This window comes from Macrotis lagotis, chromosome X (genome assembly GCF_037893015.1).
Source record: "Macrotis lagotis isolate mMagLag1 chromosome X, bilby.v1.9.chrom.fasta, whole genome shotgun sequence".
NCBI lineage: Eukaryota > Metazoa > Chordata > Mammalia > Peramelemorphia > Peramelidae > Macrotis > Macrotis lagotis.
The window spans coordinates 255499903-255520902 of record NC_133666.1 but is presented as its reverse complement, the minus strand read 5'-3'; the positions used below and the strand labels follow the sequence as shown (position 1 = coordinate 255520902).

The 21000-nt window shown below is 37.9% G+C and overlaps 2 protein-coding genes across 3 annotated transcripts in view; one reads left to right on the top strand and one right to left on the bottom strand.

The window, feature by feature from the left end:
* Positions 1–14037, bottom strand: part of CENPK (centromere protein K) — a 33471-nt gene extending 19434 nt beyond the window's left edge. The window contains exons 1-4 of one of the 2 annotated variants that reach the window (XM_074202691.1): positions 13959–14037; positions 11006–11141; positions 7605–7661; positions 1607–1679 (exon numbers count right to left, since the gene is read on the bottom strand). In XM_074202691.1, the coding sequence (XP_074058792.1) occupies positions 1607–1679; positions 7605–7661; positions 11006–11119 (244 nt within the window). In that variant the 5' untranslated portion in view covers positions 11120–11141; positions 13959–14037. The other variant, XM_074202690.1, reaches the window with a different exon arrangement.
* Positions 14038–14080: 43 nt separating this feature from the next.
* The window catches only part of PPWD1 (peptidylprolyl isomerase domain and WD repeat containing 1), a 30614-nt gene continuing 23694 nt past the window's right edge, over positions 14081–21000 (top strand). The window contains exons 1-4 of the mRNA XM_074202864.1: positions 14081–14299; positions 18055–18157; positions 19352–19452; positions 19563–19683. Coding sequence (XP_074058965.1) covers positions 14116–14299; positions 18055–18157; positions 19352–19452; positions 19563–19683 — 509 coding nt within the window. The 5' untranslated portion in view covers positions 14081–14115. The remainder of the gene's footprint in view (positions 14300–18054; positions 18158–19351; positions 19453–19562; positions 19684–21000) is intronic.

Below are 21000 nucleotides of genomic sequence, written 5' to 3'. Positions count from 1 at the left end.
TAAAGGAACAGAAGAGGGGAAACATGGAATCTGAGAATGAGGCACAGAAAGAGCAACAAAGTAACAGTCATATTTTTCATGGAGGAATATGTCCATCATGTGACTTTACTATTAAAGACTTTAAATGTTATATTGTTTTCACAACTGGATATACATGTACATAAAAAGAGACAAAACACCTAAGTATATAAATAAGTACACACACACACACACACACACACACACACACACACACACACACAAACATAAAGATATATTTAAAAACGGGCTATCACCTCTTGGCACTTGCCCCATAGTCTAAATATATAACATAAAAGATAGGATATTTTCTCATATCAATATATTCCTTTTCAAACTGAAGAATAAGGCAGCTAGATGGTACAGTGAATAGAGCACTTGGCCTTGGGAGTCAGGAGGACAGGAGTTTGAATCCAGTCTCACACATTTACTAGCGTATGACCTTGGACAAATCACTTAACCCTGACTGTCTTGCATCTAGGGCCATCTCCTGTCATACTGATTCTCTGGTTAATCTTTTTATCTAAAATGGAAAATTGATGTTTTGGCTTAATTTAAAATGTGTCAAGAGGTCAGCCATGATCTTTGCTAATTTTTTCCTGGGATCATCAATTTACCTAATAAGTCCTTATGGTTGGATCTGTGATCCCATTTGAACCTGTCTAATGATACAGATCACAACCCATATAAGTCTGTCCATCCTATGTGCCTTTTATCCCCATATTCCAATAAATTCTTCAAATAAGGGATTCACCCAAGGGATTTCCCTTAACACAAGGCTAGCACTAAAGCATATAAGATGCCCATTGATTATCCCTTGCTCTTGTTATATGGTTGCTCATACTTTTTGATCATACATCCTTTGATATCATTCTTTAATCACTTTTTATAATCCTTTGTTGTAATGAGATGCAGCTCATTCATACCCAACATGTATATAAGGTATCTGCTAGCTAATTCTTAACTTCAATTTTTCAGTGATTGTGACAGTCATGCAATATTGCTAGTAGAATTGTTTCAGGAAAAAGCCCTAGGGTCAATGCTATTGTTCAGATGTATCCACCTCTTCATGATCCCATTTGGGGATAATGCATTTTTCTTCTCTATTCTCTTTTAGAGTCATTAAAACAACTTAAATTTCCCAAAGCCAACCTAAGCCTATTCTTTTCTACTAATTCAATTCTGGACCCACTCCTCTGCCCATTTACAATAGTATCTCTCTAGGATCCTGTAAGTATTGTCAAACAAACTCTACAGGTTGTCCATGCAACTGTACATCATAGGCTTGGTCAATCTTCAACCTGTGTACATAGTTAGAGCAAACTCTCTAGGCTTGATTACAAGTCTCATTAAAGAAATTTTATGATGCTTATCACAATCAGCACAATGCCTCCTGGGAACAAAAGCAACTGAAAGACCTTACCATCTCCTTCTACTTGAAGCCCTGAATTTAGATTATATCAGCAATCAGCTATATTTTTATGTTTTAGGTCTCATTTGATATTCTATTACATTTTACAAGGAAAATATGCATATCTGATTTCAATCTTATTGACTATAAAAATGTAATTATATAAAAAATTCTTACTGTTAGGAGTTCTTTCCAACCATTGATTGCATTCTGCTGTTAGACTCTTTAATCGCATCATTAATAATGTTAACTACAAAAAGTAAAAAAAAAAATAAAATAAAATTTAAGTTGAAACTTAGAAAACAAGTCATTTCATGAGGATAAATAAAAAGTTACACAATAAAGTATCATTTATTTTAAATATTAGAATGATACAAAATAACTTTGGAAAAAAGCAGTGAAATCACACAAAATAACCCTTCACTCCAAAATGGAATTTTAAATTTAACCACCATAATCACCAGACAATAGTTCACTCTTAGAACTAAGATCCCGTGCTGAAGAATGGTATATAAGACCAAAATCAAGAAAGGCTAGTAAAATATGACATTCTAAAAGGTAAAATCCTATTGCTATGTTGGTGGATTAAGTTTATGTCTATCTTTACACTAAAATGAAAAATGAAAACCAGAACAAACCTGATTCCTGCCAACATTTTTAAAAAGTCAATCTGCTAGCAAAGTTCTTGGAAACAAACAGGTATTTAAGTACAAGATGTACTGAGAATAGCAACACATTCCACAATAGTCTGCACTAACAGCTTGGCTTGTTTACCTGAAGAATTCCAAATCAGCTATGTTATCAAAGCACTGGCCAACTTCATGTGTTAAAAAGACACTTTGCGGGGCAAACTATGCCCTAAAAATAATTTTTCTTCCTTTCTGTAGCTATAACCTTTCAGTAATTATAGGATCTAGGATTTGAAATGGAAGGGACTTTTGGGATGACTAAAACTGAATTACTCATTTTACAGATGAGGAAACTGAAGTCCTAAAAGTGTTATGTAACTGAAAGAAATAATTTAGTCAATGAATAGCAAACTTTCAAGAAAGCCCCTGACTCCAAATCCAGAGCATTTTTTATGAACCATACTGCCATTCTTATATAAGGACTTCAGCATACCTTGTGCCTTACAAAGTCTTATACTAAAACAAACAAACAAACAAAAAACCCATCAAATACCAAACAAAATACCCTTCATTGTATAAAAAGGAAAAGAAAGAAAGTTATCATTCTATTGAAAGATATACAGGAAGGAAGGAAAATATGGAGAAAAAAATAAGTAGCTCCTGAGACACAGTATTGTTAATGGATGAGAAAACTACTTTGATATAGTAATCCTACAAAATATTATCATTCATCTATGATTATCCAAATACTCGAGTACTCACTCCAGTACTTATAAAGTCAGTTCTCTACTTTGTAGAGACACACATTTAATTTATAAAAGTCCTTGGAAATAGTCGTTGGGATACTTCAAATTTCTTACTAAGATGAATGAAATCAGATGATTTTTTGATTGGCTCTATAAATTTCATAGAAATCAAAAATGTAGAGCTGGAAGAGGCCTCAAAGGCCAGTGAGTCCAATCCCTTCATCTTAAAATTGAGGATACTAAGGCCCAGAGAGATTAAAAGACATGCCCGAGGTCACAGTTTTAAGTGTCACAAGATTGTTCAACTCAGGTCCTCTATCTCTAGAGGTCTCTTTATACTTTATACTAAATTTCTTTACACTAAACCACAATGTATTATGGAACACAAAAGAAAAGTATCAGGTAACTAAAAAAAACTCTTGTAAAATCTAGATTCTAAGAAAATATAATCAATCAGTAGATCTGAAAGATTTTAATCAATCAGCAATCAAAATTTATTAAGTCTTTGCTATGTGTTAAACACTGAGGAAACAAAGAAAAAGCAAAAATGGACCCTGTTCTTAAGGAACTTATATTCTAATGGGTGAGGCAATGTATCTAGATTAACATATACAAGATTGTAAATACAGAGTAGACTCAAAGTGACCTTAGAAGGATGGCACTAACAGCTAAGAGGATCAGGAAAGACTACTAGGAGGAGGTAACCCTTGAAATATCTTTTTTTTAAGAAAGATTTTATTTTGAGTTTTACAATTTTTTCCTTAATCTTGCTGCCCTCCCCCCCACCCCCCACAGAAAGCAGTCTGTTAGTGTTTACATTGTTTCCATGGTATATATATACACTGATCCAAACTGAATGTGATGAGAGAGAAATCACATCCTTAAGGAGGAAAAATAAAATATAAGAGAAAGCAAAATTACATAATAAGATAACGTGTTTTTTTCTAAATTATAGTTAACAGTCTTTGGTCTTTGGTCAAACTCCAAAATTCTTTCTCTGGATACAGATGGTATTCTCCATTGCAGATACCCCAGAATTGTCCTTGATCTTTGCACTGATGGAATGAGCAAGTCCATCAAGGTTGATTATCACCCCCGTGTTGCTGTTAGGGTATACAATGTTTTTCAGCCTCAGTTCATGCAAATCCTTCCAGGCTTCCCTGAATTCCTATCCCTCCTGGTTTCTAATAGAACAATAGTGTTCCATGACATACATATATCACAGTATGTTAAGCCATTCTCCAATTGAAGGACATTTACTTAATTTCCAATTCTTTGCCACTGCAAACAGGGCTGCTATGAATATTTTTGTATAAGTGATGTTTTTTGCCCTTTTTCATAATCTCTTCAGGGTATAGACCCAGTAGTGGCATTGTGGATCAAAGAGTATGCACATTTTTGTTGCCCTTTGGGCATAATTCCAAATTGCTCTCCAGAAAGGTTGGATGATTTCACAACTCCACCAACAATGTATTAGTGTCCCAGATTTCCCACATCCCTTCCAACACTGACCACTGTTCTTCTCTGGTCATATTGGCCAGTCTGAGACATGGGGGTAGTACCTCAGAGATGCCCTCAAAACATCTTAAAGAAAACTAGGAATTTAAAGAATTAAGCTAAGACTATAAAGTATTTAGGCATGAGGGCTAGCTAGTACAAATGTTAAAGAGTCAAAGGATGAAGATTGTGTGCAAGAAGCAAAAAGTAGGCCAGGACAGTCATACCATCATGAATGCATTTAGAGGAGTAATATGTTTAAAAATCTATAACAACAGGAAGAGATCAGGCCAACTATGTCAATTAACACTTGATCATGGGCATGATGGGGGTAATTTGAAATTTCTTTAATTGAGGGAAAAGAGAGAAGGAGAATGTCAGTCATATTTGCATTTTAGACAAATCACTTTGGCAGCAACATGGAAGCTTCAAGTGAGAAGAAACTTGAGACAGAGAGTCCAATTAGAGGTTAAGAGGGATGAGAGCCAGAACAAAAGAGGTGGCTGAGCTGAGCAGAAAGCAGAAGAAAGCATGGAAAAGAATGAAATCACAAGTTTCAGCAATGATTGAATATTTGGGATAATAGTGAAAGAGGAAAGCTGATGATAACACCCAGGATGCAGCATATCTGTAATTTAGAGTTTTGTACATCTCTGCATATGCTAAATCTTACGGTAAAACAACAAATGAACAACTTTCCCACCTCTATTTTGTCTCCACTCCTAAATAGGATATAGTAATCAGATATATCAGAATTCTATCAAAGGAAAATAATCTTTTAATAGCTCATTTATAAGTTTGTAAAGTTCAAATGAAATAAGTATGTAAACTATTTTATAAACCTTCAACTGTCTGCTATTATTAATACCTCACTTACCCAGCATTTTGCATTTGTAGGATACAATAATAACAAATTTATAAAAATAATCCTCAAATATGCAGGATCCTCAAAAATACTTTTAAAAACAGACACACTACTTCAAGTATAAGTAAGATTCAAAAAAGTCTTATGCAGATAATGCCTTCCACCTCACCAGTTCACTAAAACCTATAAACAAGTTAACCTGGACCAAGAGTACTATACACACAATAGACTCTTCCCTCCCAGAGAGATCTTACAAATATCACTTTTCCTGCTTTCTCTCAGTCTTTGACTTTCAGTCTACCAGGCTGAAGAGTGCATAAATTATATTTCTGTGTATATGCATACAAGTATATCATTTAGGTCTGTTAAGAGACATTAAAAATTATCTTCTTATAATTTTCCACTTTATTTTACAAATGAGGAATCTCAGGCTCAGAAACTTGACTAAGGTCATAAAACTACCACTCAGAAAACAAAACAAAACAAAACAAAACAAAACAAAACAAAACAAAACAAAACAAAAACAAAAACTACCACTCTGATTGTCCAAGCCCTAAGTTATAACTTATTCTGCTACTGACTCAGTTTGGTATGCTAAGTACTTAATATACTACTTTGAAACTGTAAGCACAAACATTCAATACATTTTTTCTTTTTTTTCAAAAAGTAAATCTTACTTCTCTATAAAAAAGGTAGTATTTTCAAGAGGACACATCGATATCTTTTTTGGGGGGTGAGGGAAGACCTCTTCTACCTTCTCTCTTTTTTAAAAATATAATAATATAATTTATTTTTTTCAATTACATGCAAAGATAGTTTTCAACATTCATCTTTTTGTAAACTTTTGAGTTTCATATTTTTCTACCTCCCTTCATTCGTTCCCCTCACACTATGACAGGGAAGTAATTTGATATGTCATACATGTACAATCATGTTTAAGATATTTCCATATTAGCCATGTAGTAAAAGAAAAATCAGAACTAAAGGGGGGGAATGTGAGAAAGAAAAAACAACATAAAACAAGTTTTACAAAATGAAAATAGTATGCTTTGGTCTGTGTTCAGAATTCATAGTTTTTTTATCTGGAAACATACCTATAGCTTAAAGATATTCCAAGTAAAGAATCTCCTTTTTTTCCACTGATTCATAGATTGTGATGTTTTCAAAACTAAAGATACCAATAACTGGAGCCACCCACATTTAACAAACATGCTGCATAATTAGTTTAACAAATTAGTTTAATTTGTTAAATAGTGTCTATACCTATTTTATCTTACAGCATGTTTCTCTTAGACAAAGCTTTCTGAAAGCTCTTGATAATAAAACAAAATTAATATAAGCAGAAAAAGAAAACAATCAATTTCTTCCAAAAGAGAGAACTAATTCTTTCTCTATGCTGATATGAATAAAACTTTTTTCTTTTATGATATGAAAGTGAAAAAGTTCATCTGCCTTAAAGCAATAATGAATATAGAATTTTTTCTTAAGCTCAGAGGAAAACTGCTTTCTTATCAAAATTTTCCTATAAATTCATTAAAAAGATAGGCACAATCCTAAAATCCTGTTTGAGCAAAAATTTTTCTGATTTTATTGTCCTAGAATATAGGATTTGAGTCTATTTTTATTTCAGGTCTAGCCCACACTACAGCACTTAATGGAACGTAATTCACATTTTGCCAAGTCAAGCGAATAAAAAAATTACAGTATGTTTTCCAAAATTATTAAATTATCTTCTTTATCGCAAATTCAGACAATATTTCATTTTGAATATTTAAAGTTATATCTTGGATAAAAAAGTCTACATTTTGATACTGTCTTAAAAAAAAGCACTATAGTCACTTGTTCTCATTAACAGCAGTTCACTTCAGCACACACAATACTTCTCTTTCAAAATAAAAATTGTCATAAGTAAAATGCTTGGGGCAGCTAGGTGGTTCAATGGATAAAGCACCAGCCCTGGAGTCAGAAGGCCTGGGGTTCAAATTTGGTGGCACACTACACCTAGCTGTATGACCTTGGGCAAGTCACTTAACCCCACTGCCTTGCAAAAACAAAAAACAAAACAAAACAAAAAGTTCTCAGCTTTTTGATCAGGCATAGAAATAATGTTTGAGATACTCACTAATTGACAAAGAACATGTTATGATCTCTGAGAATTGGTCCCTTGGACCAAATTAAATTAGATTAGGTCTTTGAATGCAAGATGTTATAGTCAGTACCACCACAAAGCCTGTTTTCAAAGGTTCTTTAACTTGGTAGAGATTACACTCTGCTGGTAAACCAACATCATCTTTAGTCATGCAAAAAAATGTTACAACTTTAGATTACTTCAATTTTGGAAAAAAATCTAAAAATTTCTCATGCAATTTTCTTTTCAAATACAAATAATGAATTCTATTTACTTATCTTTTAGAGAGAAAAAAAAGAGTAAAACATACCTTAGCATCAGAATGGTTTATTCCTTCACCTCCAGCAAGTGCTATCTCCTGCTGATACTTATTAGAAAAAGAAAAGGAAAATAAATTACAGGATAAAGCATGCAAATACTTCCAAGTCAATTGAACATCCTTAAAAATATAATTAATTGCCAATATTAAGGATAGGGGTAAGAATAAGAACTAGAACTATGGTTTCATGGCATAGGGATATCTCCAGAATGATGAAACACCAACCAATTCAGGTTTGTACCCTCCTTACAATTTAGATTCTTTTTTTTCTTGATTTTTGCAAGGAAATGGGGTTAAGTGACTTGTCCAAAGTCACATAGCTAGATAATTAGTCTGAGGTCACATTTGAACTCAATTCTTCCTGATTCCAGGGCTGTTGTTGTATCACTCTATCCACTGAGCCACCTAGTTGCCCCAATTTAGATTTTTAAGAGAGCAGCTTAGAGAACTGAGAGGTCAAGTGACAAGCCTCAGACAACATAGTCAGGGGCTAGATTTGAACCCAAAGTCTTCTTGGTTCAGGACTGGGTCTCTAATAACTATATCATGTCCAAATATTCAAAACTTTCACTTGCCAAGAAACAGTTCTAAGAATACAGTTAAGTAAAATGCCACAAATAGGCATATAGTTGGAAAGATCAGAAATGTTTAGAGCTTTTACCAACTACACAAGTTAAAATGAAGGAAAGGCAGCAAGTAGGAAGAAAATCAATTTGGAGACTATCAAAAACAGTCCAATAATTAGAGAGAAAAAACAAAAGTCAACAAATTGATGTCTTTCCTTTGCTCTCAAAGAAGACCAAGACATCAGGGAGGTGATAACGTGGCAAGCACATGAATTGGATTTTTGAGTGAGGGGGTGCTGTGCTAAGTCACCAATATCACTTTCTCTTCTAGAGTCATCTGGATCCAGTGGCCAGATATCAGGACAACTGAACTCCAAGGTCAATGCTTTATCCACTGCACCACCTAGCTGCCTTGAGTTAATGAAGTTAAGTTTTTTGGCCCTCATACTACAACAGAGGAACAGGGACCCTCCTCACAGCTCCAAGGCTGAGGGAAGTGCTTATGGTCATACACAGTCTAGAACACAGGTCAGGAGAGTAGTCAGAGCCTCTCATAAGGCTTTGGAAGTCATAGCTTAGGGAAATAAGCAAATAACAGAAAAGGGAATATGACCATAGGCAATTACTTTGGTCCCATGGAGGATCAAAATACACACTCAGAATTTGACAAAGTCAAAGCTTCTATATACAAAGCCTCCAAGAAAAAATACGAATTAGTTTCAGGCTATGGAAGAGCTCAAAAAAAAGACTTTGAAAAACAAGTAAGAGAAGTAGAGAAAAAAATTGGAAAGAGAAATGAGAGTGATGCAGGAAAATCATGACAACCAAGTCAGCAAAAATACACCAAAGAAAATAACATGTTAAAAACCAATTTAGGGGGTGGCTAGGTGGCATAGTGGATAAAGCACTGGCCCTGGAGTCACAAGTACCTGGGTTCAAATCCGGTCTCAGACACTTAATAATTACCTAGCTGTGTGGCAAGCCACTTAACACCGTTTGCCTTGCAAAAACCTAAAAAAAAAAAAACACAAAAAAAACAATTTAGGTCAATGGAAAAAGATATGAAAATTTTCTTAAGAAAATAATTCTTTCAAATGTAGAATCAGATAAGGAAAGCTAATGACTTTGTGAGAAATGAAGAAACAATAAAACAAAACCAAAAGAAAGGGAAACTGGAAGAAAATGTGAAATAACTCTTGGGAAAAACAACTGACATGGAAAACATCCAGGAGAGATAATTTAAAAATTAATGGGCTTAACTGAAAGTCAGGACCAGGAAAAGAACCTAGACTTCATTTTTCAAGAAATAATTGGGGCGGCTAGGTGGCACAGTGAATAGAGCACCAGCCTTGGAGCCAGGAGTACCTGGGTTCAAATCCGACCTCAGACACTTAATAATTACCTAGCTGTGTGGGCTTGGGCAAGCCACATAACCCCATTGCCTTGAAAAAAAAAAGAAATAATCAAGGGGCAGCTAGGTGGCACAGTGAATAGATCACTGGCCCTGGAGTCAGGAGGTCCTGAGTTCAAATCTGACCTCAAACACTTAATAATTGCCTAGCTGTGTGACCTTGGGCAAGTCACTTAACCCCACTGACTTACAAAATTGGGGGAAAAATGCAGCAAAATTGCCCTGATATCCTAGAAGCAGAGTGCAAAAATAGAAATTGAGAGAATCTACCAATCACATCCTGAAAAAAGATCCCAAAATAAAAATTCCCAGGAATATTAAACCCAAATTCTTGAACTCCCAAGTCAAAGATAAAATATTACAAGCAGCCAGAAACAAAAACTCCCAGGAATATTAAAGTCAAATTCCAAAACTCCCAAGTCAAAGAGAAAATATTATGAGCAGCCAGAAACAATATCTCACAGGATTTGGCGGCATCTACATTAAGGGCTCAAAGGACTTGGAATATAATATTCCAGAAGGCAAAAGAGCTTGAATTACAACCAAGAATCAACTACCCAGCAAAACTGAGCATTCTCTCTCAGGGAAATTGATGGTGAACTGATTGTATTCCCCCATTGGAAGAAGATACAGCACAGGAGGGAACTGGATATAAAGGTATCATATATTATAAAGAGGGAATCAATGGGTGAAAAAAAAGGAATGTAGTGGGAGAAAGAGAAAGAAGAGGTACAATGGGCTAAGATATTTCATGTAGAAGAGAAAGGAAAAACTTTTGCAATGGAGTGGAAGGGTGGAAGGTGAGGAGGAATGAGTGAGTCTTCATTCTCATCAGAAGTGGCTCAGAGAGGAAATAACATACACCCTTAATAGGTATAGAAATCCATCTTACCCTAGAGGAAAAAGGAGAGGAAAGGGATGGGAGAAAAGGGGATAGAGGGGATGGGGGGATGTAGGTGATAGAAGAGAGGCAAGATTATGGGAGAGGGTAGACAGATACAACACACTTCTGAGGAGGGACAGGGTGAAAGGAGAGAGAATAGAATAAATGGGAGGAATAGAATGGAAGGAAATACAGTTAACAATAGGAACTGTGGGGAAAAAATGTTGCAGCAACTGATGGACTTGCAAGTCATCCCAGAGACAGAGTTGATGGTATCCAAACACAGACAGAAGTACATTTTTTCCCTCTCACTTTACTTTTTTTTGAGGTATCTATCATTTTGGGGGAAGATTTAAGTTTACTTGCACAACTAGATTACTGTAGTAATGTGGAAATAAATCATAAAACAATGCATATCATAAATTCTAAGAAAACCATTAGGGGCTTGTAATTTATTCTTCATAGTTTCCAGTTCCTCCCACTCTAATTAAATCTTATACAAATAAATTTTGGTATATCTCTTGGTACTTACGTTTTCCATCTGTTTCCACAATTCTTCACATTCTTCAATAATTTTATCTTTCCTATCCACATATTCTTTATCCTGAATATCATCTGGAGTTAGATATAGCTGATTTACTGCCATGCCTTTGTGTAAATTTCTTTACCTATTAATAAAAGTCAGAAATGGCATGAAATTAATACCTAATATTTGGGTTTTTTAATCTTACTTTTTTATTTTTTTAGAAAGATTCTACTTGAGTTTTACAACTTTTCCCCCATTCTTGCTTCCCTCCCCCCACCCCCACAGAATGCATTGTTAGTCTTTACATTGGTTCCATTTTATACATTGATCTCAGTTGAATGTGATGACAGAGAAATCATATCCTTAAGGAAGAAAAATAAAGTATGAGATAGTAAAATTACATAAGATAAAAGTTTTTTTTTTTCTAATTTGAAGGTCTTTGGTCTTTGTTCAAAGTCCATAATTCTTTCTCTGGATACAAATGGTGTTCTTCATTGCAGATAGCCCCAAATTGCCCCTGGGTGTGCACTGATGGATTGAGCAAGTCCATCAAGGTTGAGCATTACTCCTATTTTGCTGTTAGGGTGTACAATGTTTTTCTGGTTTTGCTCATCTCACTCAGCATCAGTTCATGCAAATCCTTCCAGGCTTCCCTGAATTCCTGTCCCTCTTGGTTTCTAATAGAACAATAGCATTCCATGACATACATATACGACAGTTTGTTAAGCCATTCCCCAATTGAAGGACATTCACTCAATTTCCAATGTTTATTGAGTAGGCACAGCAATGGGAAAGAAGCAAGCTTCTGCTTCACTTGAGCACATTAGTCTGGTTGGTATGAACCATCTGATGATACTCTGGATTCTCTATCTCTCATCAAATGCACTAAAAGAACCCAGCATACCCAAATAAACATATATAAACTGATACTTCATAAACTTTAAATAGTAGGCAGATCAACACGAAAAGAATGACTTGCTGGATATAAAAGCCAAAAAAGAGACAGCAAAAAGGGTAGTGAAGAAATCATGAGATATTATCATCATTTTTAGAAGAGATGGTAACATCTCTTCAACTCTTATTAAGTTTTAATAGTCAAAGGAAGAGATTTCCAAGGTATGCTTGAAATGACTTTATGACAGATAGGCTAACTCCTAAGTGACTGGAGAAACTGTTATCATGGACCAGAATGGGTCCTGAGTCTAACCTTCCTGTTTTAACATATTATTAAAACATGAAATGGGCATTCTTAATGGACATTTATGAAGCACATACTATATATGCCAGGCACAGTGCTGACTGGGGGATACAAAAAGAAGAAAAAAAGGTAGTCCCTGCTTCAAGGAGCTTAAAGTGTATTGGGGAGAGGGGGGAAATAATATGCAAACAAATATATATACAAAGCAAGCTATATATAGGATAAATAAGTTATAGATGGGTGATGTTAATATATAGTGCTTTAAAAACACTAAAAAACCACTGATTGTGGTGCAGTGGAAAGACTGCTGGATTTGTCAAAAATAGAGAACTTAGGTTCTAATCTCAACTCTGCCACCTATGAGAACCTTGGGACAAGTCACCTACCCTCTCTGTGCCTCAGTTAATTAAATGCTCTGTGAAATGAAGATGTTCTATGAGATGACCTCTGAAGGCCCCTTTTAGTTATAAATTTATAATCTATTTATCCAGCCCTATGTGCATCTTCAACTGCCTATTAGATAATCCTGGCAACATATTCAAAACTAAACTTTCTCCCTCAAAAACTCTTTTGTTCCCAACTTCGAGGACACTACCATCCTCTCAAATCACCCAGGTTCAAAATCTAGGTGTCACTCTCTCATTGTCCAAATTCAAACTGTTCTAAAAGTCTACTGATTGTAACTTTTTAACATCTCTCCCACACAACTCTTCTGTGACAATGACACCTCCCTAATGTAGACGCTGACAAGTCTCTCCTCTCTCCTGTCAAAATGATGGTCATAAAATACAGATCTGACCAGGCAACTAGGTGGTACAGTGGATAGAGCACCTGCTCTGGAGTCAGTTCAAATTCAGACAAAAAAAAAAAAAAAATCAGACCATAGCAACTTCCCTACTTCCCCTGAGGTGTAGTTCTCTGTCACTTGAAGATCAATCATAAACATCTCCCCCCCACCTTGGTTTCCCTAAAATCTCACACCTCAGCACAAGTCACACAAATCTCCCAACTCCAGAATCTTCTCTAGCTCCTTTCATATCTCACTTAAAACCCTCTATTTTAGAGGAAGACTTTCCCAATACCCCTAAATTCTAGCACCTTCCCTGGGGTGCCTAGTTCCTATTTATCTTGCCTAGAGGGAGTGTGCACAGTCCTTTGGGTGATTCCTCCCCCATTGGACTAAGCTCCTAGAGAGCAGGCACTAAGGCTGGGGGGCACGGTGGGCAGCCTTGGGAAGACTTATCTTCCTGAGTTCAAATCTGGCCTCAGATACTCATTGTGAGACCCTGGGCAAGTCACTTTACTGTTTGCCTCAGTCTCCTCATTCTGTAGCCCTTCCATCCAGGATCCTGGGAGCCGGTGACGACTGAAACGACTGAATGCGGGAGGCTCGTCGTATTTACGGACAGACAGCCCTAAGGATCTGGGACCTTCTCCATGGGGGGGGGGGGGGCAGCTGCTTTCCCCAGCTCCAGGCCAACCTGCAAGCTTCGGCCGCGGCGGTCCCCACCCGGGCTCGGAGGCCCTCAGCCCCCCGGGGGGGGAGGGAAGGCGGCGGGCAGGCCGGGGATGCAGGCCAAGGGGAGTTGTGGGGGGCGAGGGGGGTGCCGCTTCTCTCCCTGCCCCTCCGGGTCCGGGTCCCTTTGGTCGAGGTCATTTCCAAACGTTGTTCCCGACCCTCTCCCTGGGCAGCCGCCCGCCGGGAAGGCTCCGCGCCCCCTCCCCGTGCCCCTCCGCGGTACCGCAACCGGGAAGCCTTACCGGTCCTCAGCCCCAAGCGCGCGCTCCTCGGCGATTGGCCAGAACCCGGGCCGCCCGCCCGCCAATCACGTCGTTCCGAGTCATCAGACCGCGACGCGGCCGTCACCGGGGCAAAGGGGGGCCTCCTGGTCGCAGGCTCGATGACGCGCGCTGCGCCATGGCCTCGGACGGAGGAGGCCGGGAGCTCAAGAGGAGAAAACGCCGGGAGGTCGAGGAGAGCGCGGGCGGCGGAGAGGAGCCTCCTCTGCTAGTGGCGGTGGCGCAGGACAAGGAGGGAGGCGATGAGGAGCGTTGGGTCGGGCCTCTGCCCGCGGAGGCTGCCCAGGCCAAGAAGCGCAAAGGTAGCAGGCGCCGGCCGCGGGGCGGGCCCCCGAGGGAGGGAGACCCCGAGGGAGCGAGGCCCCGAGGGAGCGAGGCCCGAGGGAGCGAGGCCCCGAGGGAGCGAGATCCGAGGGAGCGAGACCCCCAGGGAGCGAGACCCCGAGGGAGCGAGGCCCCGAGGGAGCGAGACCCCGAGGGAGGGAGACCCCGAGGGAGCGAGGCCCCGAGGGAGGGAGACCCCGAGGGAGGGAGACCCCGAGGGAGCGAGACCCCGAGGGAGCGAGGCCCCGAGGGAGGGAGGCCCCGAGGGAGGGAGCGAGGCCCCGAGGGAGGGAGCGAGGCCCCGAGGGAGGGAGCGAGGCCCCGAGGGAGGGAGCGAGGCCCCGGCGTCTCGGCTGGGGGCAGCAGCGGGGACGCTGCGAGACTCGCGTGGGCCTGGTGGGTGTGTGGAGCGGGACTCCTGCGTGGACGAGGAAAGCAGCCTTAGGGTCGTGAGCCTGAAGTGCTCCGAATGGGACTGCAAAAGCATTCTCATTTTTTATTTATTTTTAACAAGGCAGTGGGGTTAAATGGCTTGCCCAAGGCCACACAGCTACGTAAGTGTCTGATTTGAACTCAGGTCCTCCTGACTCCAGGGCCGGTGCTCTATCCACTGCGCCACCCAGCCGCCCCACAAAAGCATTTTTTAAACAGATTTGTGCGGGGAGGTGAGGATTATGGGTAAGAAAGAGTACTTGCCTCCACATAGAAGTTTCCCTGGTGGAAGCAGCCTGCAGCTTTAAAGGACTTCCAGGAAGCACATTAGATCGCAAGTGAGATTTTTTGATCCATTTACTTGGAGTCACACAGCAATATCCTGTCTTATTGCAACAAACCCCTTGCTGAAGTTTTTGTTCCTCAAGCATCCTTCGACCATATCCGAGTCTCCTTCAAGTACCACTATTGCACTACCCCTCTCCCTCCTTTCCCAAAGCTTCGATGACTTTCGGTCAATACCTGTGTGTTGTGGCCTAAGGTATTCAACCTTTCTGGGCCTTACTTACCTCATTTGGACTAGCTGACCTCCGGGTACCTTCCAGTTCCTATTGCCTCTGTAAGAAGAGCACGAGATTTGGAGTCAGAAGACCTAGTCCTTTCTTTCCCTGAACTCTATTAAAAATTGTCTAGTATTCTGTTTGGACATAGCCTGGTGCATTTACAAAATTACTTTCTCAAAAATTTTTGTAGAACTTCAGGGAAGATAACTGCCGCCGGCTAGGATTAAAGGCTTTTAATTTCCATGCAATGGGGTTAAGTGGCTTGCCCAAGGCCACACATTTACGAAAGTGTCTGAGGCAGGATTTGAACTCAGGTACTCCTAACTCCAGGGCCGGTGCTCTGTCCACTGCGCCACCTAGCTGCCCCTCTGTTGTTTTTGTTTTGTTTTTAGATAGGGCTTCTCTTAACTGCCATATTATTCAGTTGTCATATCTTCTCTCTGCCACCCCATCTCCATGTATTCTTCTCTCGTCATTCTCTTTACTTCACCTTAACCCAAGCCCTTTTCTCTTCCCTGAACTATTGCAGTAACTGTTCCCATAATCTCACTGTGCCCCCCCCCTTTAATTCATTCAACACTCGTCTTTATTCTTTAAACAAAAAAAAAATATAACTGTCATTCTCAAAACATTCACTGGCATCCCACTACCTACTCAGTAAAGTTCTGTAGTTCAAAAGTTCCTGGGCATGTAAGGACCTCTACAAGCTATAACCAAACTAACTTCTTGTTTTCTTCCCTTTCACAAAATCTGTGCTGCCCACATTTGGCCCTTTGCTTATGTTGCTGTCTAGACCTCTAATTCTGCTACTATTTGGGATCCTACCTGGCCTTGATACATTTAGAATGTTAAAATTGGAAAGCACTTTAAAGATCTTACAAGGTCAGATGCTACTTTTAGGAATGCTTGGAGATTGCTTCTTAACTGATGAAAGGCAAGCTCTCTTATGGCGCATTTTACCTTCTGTTTTAGTCTGGGATCTTTATCTACAGATTTTGTGAAATGTAACAAAATGAAACTTAAGAGGAATAATAAAGCCCTACTGTAACTCAGTTGCACAAATCCAATATGAGAGAAGTTATATACATTATAGCAATTGATGTGGAAAGACTCTGAGAGTTTGAGGCAGCTGTATGATGTGAATCAAAAAAAAAAACCAGATAAGCCTAAGACCAGTAAATGATAGTCCAACTGTATTTTGCTTTGGTCACATCCTATTTAGAGAGGCTTATATTTCAGTTCTGGACACTGTTTTTTAGCACTTTGATAAACTGTTGCATATGCTTAGGTCCCTTGTACCTAGACACTGCTAAGAGCTTTAGAAATGTAATTTCATGTATCCTCATAACTACACTGCAAAATAGATGCTCTTATCCCACTTTACAGTTGAAGAAAATGAGGCAGAGTTTAAGTGACCTACCTTAGGTCACACAGCTAGTAAATGTCTGAAGCCAGATTTGTCCTTGGGTCTTCCGGAATCAGTATTCAGTCTAGCTGTCCAGCAGGATTAGATTTGCTTAGACATAGGGCAGAAGTAGAATCCATGAAAATGTTACCCAGAGAAAGTATTTGACTTGACATAAAGGAAAAAAACTCCCTATCAGTTATAGTTCTTTGTGGGCTAAATGCTGAGGCTTTTGTATTACCAGTGTTCAGAAACTCTTAGCTAAGGTAGGGCTAAGCCTAATTAAATGTCAGCACTGTGTGATTCCTCTATGGGGGAGATGTCATACCTTCCGCTTCATCAGGAGAGGCCAGCTAGCACAGGTCAGAAGCAGAGCAGACCAAAACTCCCTTGATGATCAGCATTGGGATTGGGCCTGTGAGTAGTTGCTACATTCCTAGCCTGCCCAGACTATTAAAAACAGCCATTAGAGTGGATTCCCTTTCCCTGGAATTATTCAGAGACTAAATGACCACTTTTTGGGGCTTCTTGTCAGACAGGTCACATTAGATGGCCTGGTACTCTTCCCTTTGTTCTAAACTTCTATTATTAACCCCCCAACATTTTTTTAAGTTGCTCATGAGAAAGGACCTATTTCTTTTTTTTTTCCTCTTTATTTATTCCAGAGTTTTTTATATGGTAGGCATTTTTTGAGTTGAAGTATATAGCATTTTAAAAACCTTAATGTTTGCTATTATAATCATCAAATATTAATGCCAATAATTAATGAAGTTTGAGTTGATAGATGGATCATACTTCCCTTCTCTTCCTTTCCCACTCCTGCCCTTTTCACAAATAACTTGTCTTCATCTTGCTTGGATAGCACTACTAATTGTGGCAGCATTAGAAATAAGAATTGTAATATTCTCAGAGTGAGTTTATTCTGTAGAACTTTAATGCCAAATTCAATAGGTTCTTACACTTTTGAGAAACATTTAGAAATAGCACTAATCTTTCATGTCACTAGTATATTAACCATCTTTTATGTAGTATTTTAAGATTAACAAATCTCTTTACAAATATCTCATTTTATCCTCACAACAATAAGAAGGCAGGTACCTAGTACTGGAGAAACTGAGACAGATAGGGTCATGCAGAACTAATTTGTGTCTGAGGCTGGATTTCAACTCAGTTCTTCTAACTCCATGTCTAGCACTCTAGTTGTACTGCCAAGCTCCCTAGGTAACATTAGAATAGTAAAACTTCCCCAAAAAGCAAATAAAAAGGCATCACCGCCAATTTAAAATTCTACTAAAGAAAATCATTTACATATTGCTTTTGTTTTTTTTTCTAGTTCTTGAATTTGAACGAGTCTATCTTGAAAATCTTCCCAGTGCTTCCATGTATGAACGCAGTTACATGCATAGAGATGTTATTACACATGTCGTATGTACCAAGTAAGAAATTCTCAAGACTATTTTTTTGCCCATGTAAGAGTTTATTGGAAATGTTAACTTTTAGTGATAAATAGCATTAGTTTTTTGACTACATACACCTAGAACAGTTTTGAGAAATACATATATCAAAGTCTACAGCCCCATTAATTTATAAATCTAATTAAGGAAAACTTTTTCCAATTGTAAATGCTTTTAAATGTTTGTAAGTTAAATAATATTGAATCCATCGAGATTACCAAGGTAAGTCACACTCTTAGCTATACTTCAAATAAATTGTTATCTCCTCTAGAAGTAAAAATTTAATAGGTAGTATATTCTGAAGTTTAACTAGAACTATTTCCTCTGGGCTTTTTCCATATTAAGGCCATCTTTTAATAAGATCCATTGAGTATTTCAGTAACTAAACTACCTTAATGGGAACAAAGATAGACTCTACTGAATTCTTTTCTATTTAGAATTTTTAGTTCAGCTTTTTAGTTTAAAACTTTTCATGGACTTCCACAATCTGAATCCAACCTACCTCACTAGTTCAGGTTCCAGAGAAACTGGGGTGCACACTGTCCCTCACTCTCATCCTGCCCTCCAATGCCTCTGGTGCCCTCTTTTAAGTCCCTGTGCTGTGTCCACAGGTACTGTATAACTTATTTCATCTCTTCATCTCTAAAATTTTACTTAGTAATTTTTATGTGGGAGGAATTTAAATATTAGTTGAATTGTATTGAATTTATTGAGGATCTGTTCAGATATTAAAGCATTAAAGGATTCTAGGGGCTAGTGAAAATTAACTCAAAACAGGTTTATTTTTGAAATTTTGTTGTAATCTAACTCCAAGACCCTGTAGGGGAAACTAACTACTATCAATTCATCAGCTATTTGGTGTATTTATAAAGTCAGAAGGGGTTGACATTTATACTAAGCTTCTAGATAGAATGGATTCAATATACCAATTAATTGTTTGTCCCTGATACAATTACTTATGTCAGGGCTGTCCAAAATGCTCTTGCTGCCCACAATTTGATTTTATGTGGCTCCCTATGGATTTACTAATTGCTTTAGTAAATAGAAGCCCTCACTAAAGTGTCAAACCAAAATATATTGTCTGTTGTTTGAATAAACACTTTTCACAGTAAGGTTGGACAGCCCTGACATAGCAGTATGCTTTGGCAATTAACTTTTTATATTCTGTATACTCAGGACTGATTTTATTATTACTGCTAGTCATGATGGACATGTCAAATTCTGGAAAAAAGTAGAAGAAGGAATTGAATTTGTTAAACATTTTCGTAGTCATTTGGGTAAGCCATGTGCCTTTTATTGACCTATTTTTATCTTTCCTCATTTCTTAGATAGCATTTTTTTATAGTTCTTTCTCTCAAATAATTTAAATTTTGATTTATTGAATTAGGAATTATTGAGGGTATTGCAATCAGCTCTGAAGGAGCCTTATTCTGTTCTGTGGGTGATGACAAAGCAATGAAAGTATTTGATGTAGTGAACTTTGACATGATCAACATGCTGAAACTTGGGTGAGTCTTGTTGATTTTTTTTCTCTTTCTAAAAATAGATTTATGAAATAAGAAGTTTATAAATAGTACTTTATTTACACAATTTTTTTATTCTATCTTTTCTAAGTTATTTTAAAATAATGTAACATAATGTTCTCCTGTTGGGAATATATTTAAAATGCTCCTTTGTTAAGTTACTATCATGGTATTCTATAATGAGCTTTTTCTGGTATTTTTTTTCTAAAACCACACTTAGTTGGATGCACTGCAAACATATATTGAATTCCTTACTATAACAAGTTGTATTTAGTTAATTTCATAGATCTATTAAAATTTTGTTTATTCATCTCAAGAAACACTTACCAAACTAATATGTACAGGGGCTATGCAAGGACTCAAAAAGATCTGTGATCTCATTGATTTTCTGAGTTTCCTCAAAGATGCAGATTGTAGCTCATCTTCTGCAACTCCATATCTTCCCATAAGTTTACCACAAGGGGTCTGCCCAATAAACTGGTATCCTTCCTTGATTTCTTGACACTGAAAGGGGTACAGTTAGCCTATCTTTACTTAATGTCATACATTTCCTTCATGATATCTTTTACTACTATTCTTTGAAATTCTTCATTAGTTTAATATTGCAACCTATTCATTCCTATCATGAGCCTCTCCATTGCTCTCTGTGAAGTTAATTTCTAATTATTAGGAGATAGTTGTATTCCATATCTCATTGCCATAACAAAACATTGTCAGAAAGTTGGTATTTTTTTTAAAATTAGTTCTTTATTTCCCTGGAAAACTTGGGAGTCATTAAGCATGTCAAGATTGATTCATCAACTTGGGCAGTATCTCTATTTCTTTATCACTGGGTAAGGATTCTTATATTTATAGTACTATTAGGTGTCAAAGTTTATAGATGTTCTAAAAGTTTTGTGATTCTTAGTACCAGCTGCCCCTTTTCCTCTACTCTGCCCCTTCACTACAGAAATGAAAGGGGAGGTATCACAGTTCTGAGGGCTATTTAATATATTTCTTTTTCTGTTTTTTTTTTTAAGTTTCTGTTACAAAAAATTCATTAATAAGAAGCCACTCTACTAGTAATTCTTCTTTCTGTACTGTACTGGGCTGATCTTCAGAATGCATATCTAGTACATTGCTAAGATCATACTCAGATATTTTCTAGAACTATAAAACCTTCCAGAGCTTATATGCTGTGAGAATCCAGATTCACTTCTTTGAGGTGTTGGAAGAAGACTTAAGTCACTTGTAGATTTTATCAATGGCGTCATTAAATTTAATTACTGTGTGTCTTAGAGTTTTATAACTACTGCCTTAGAG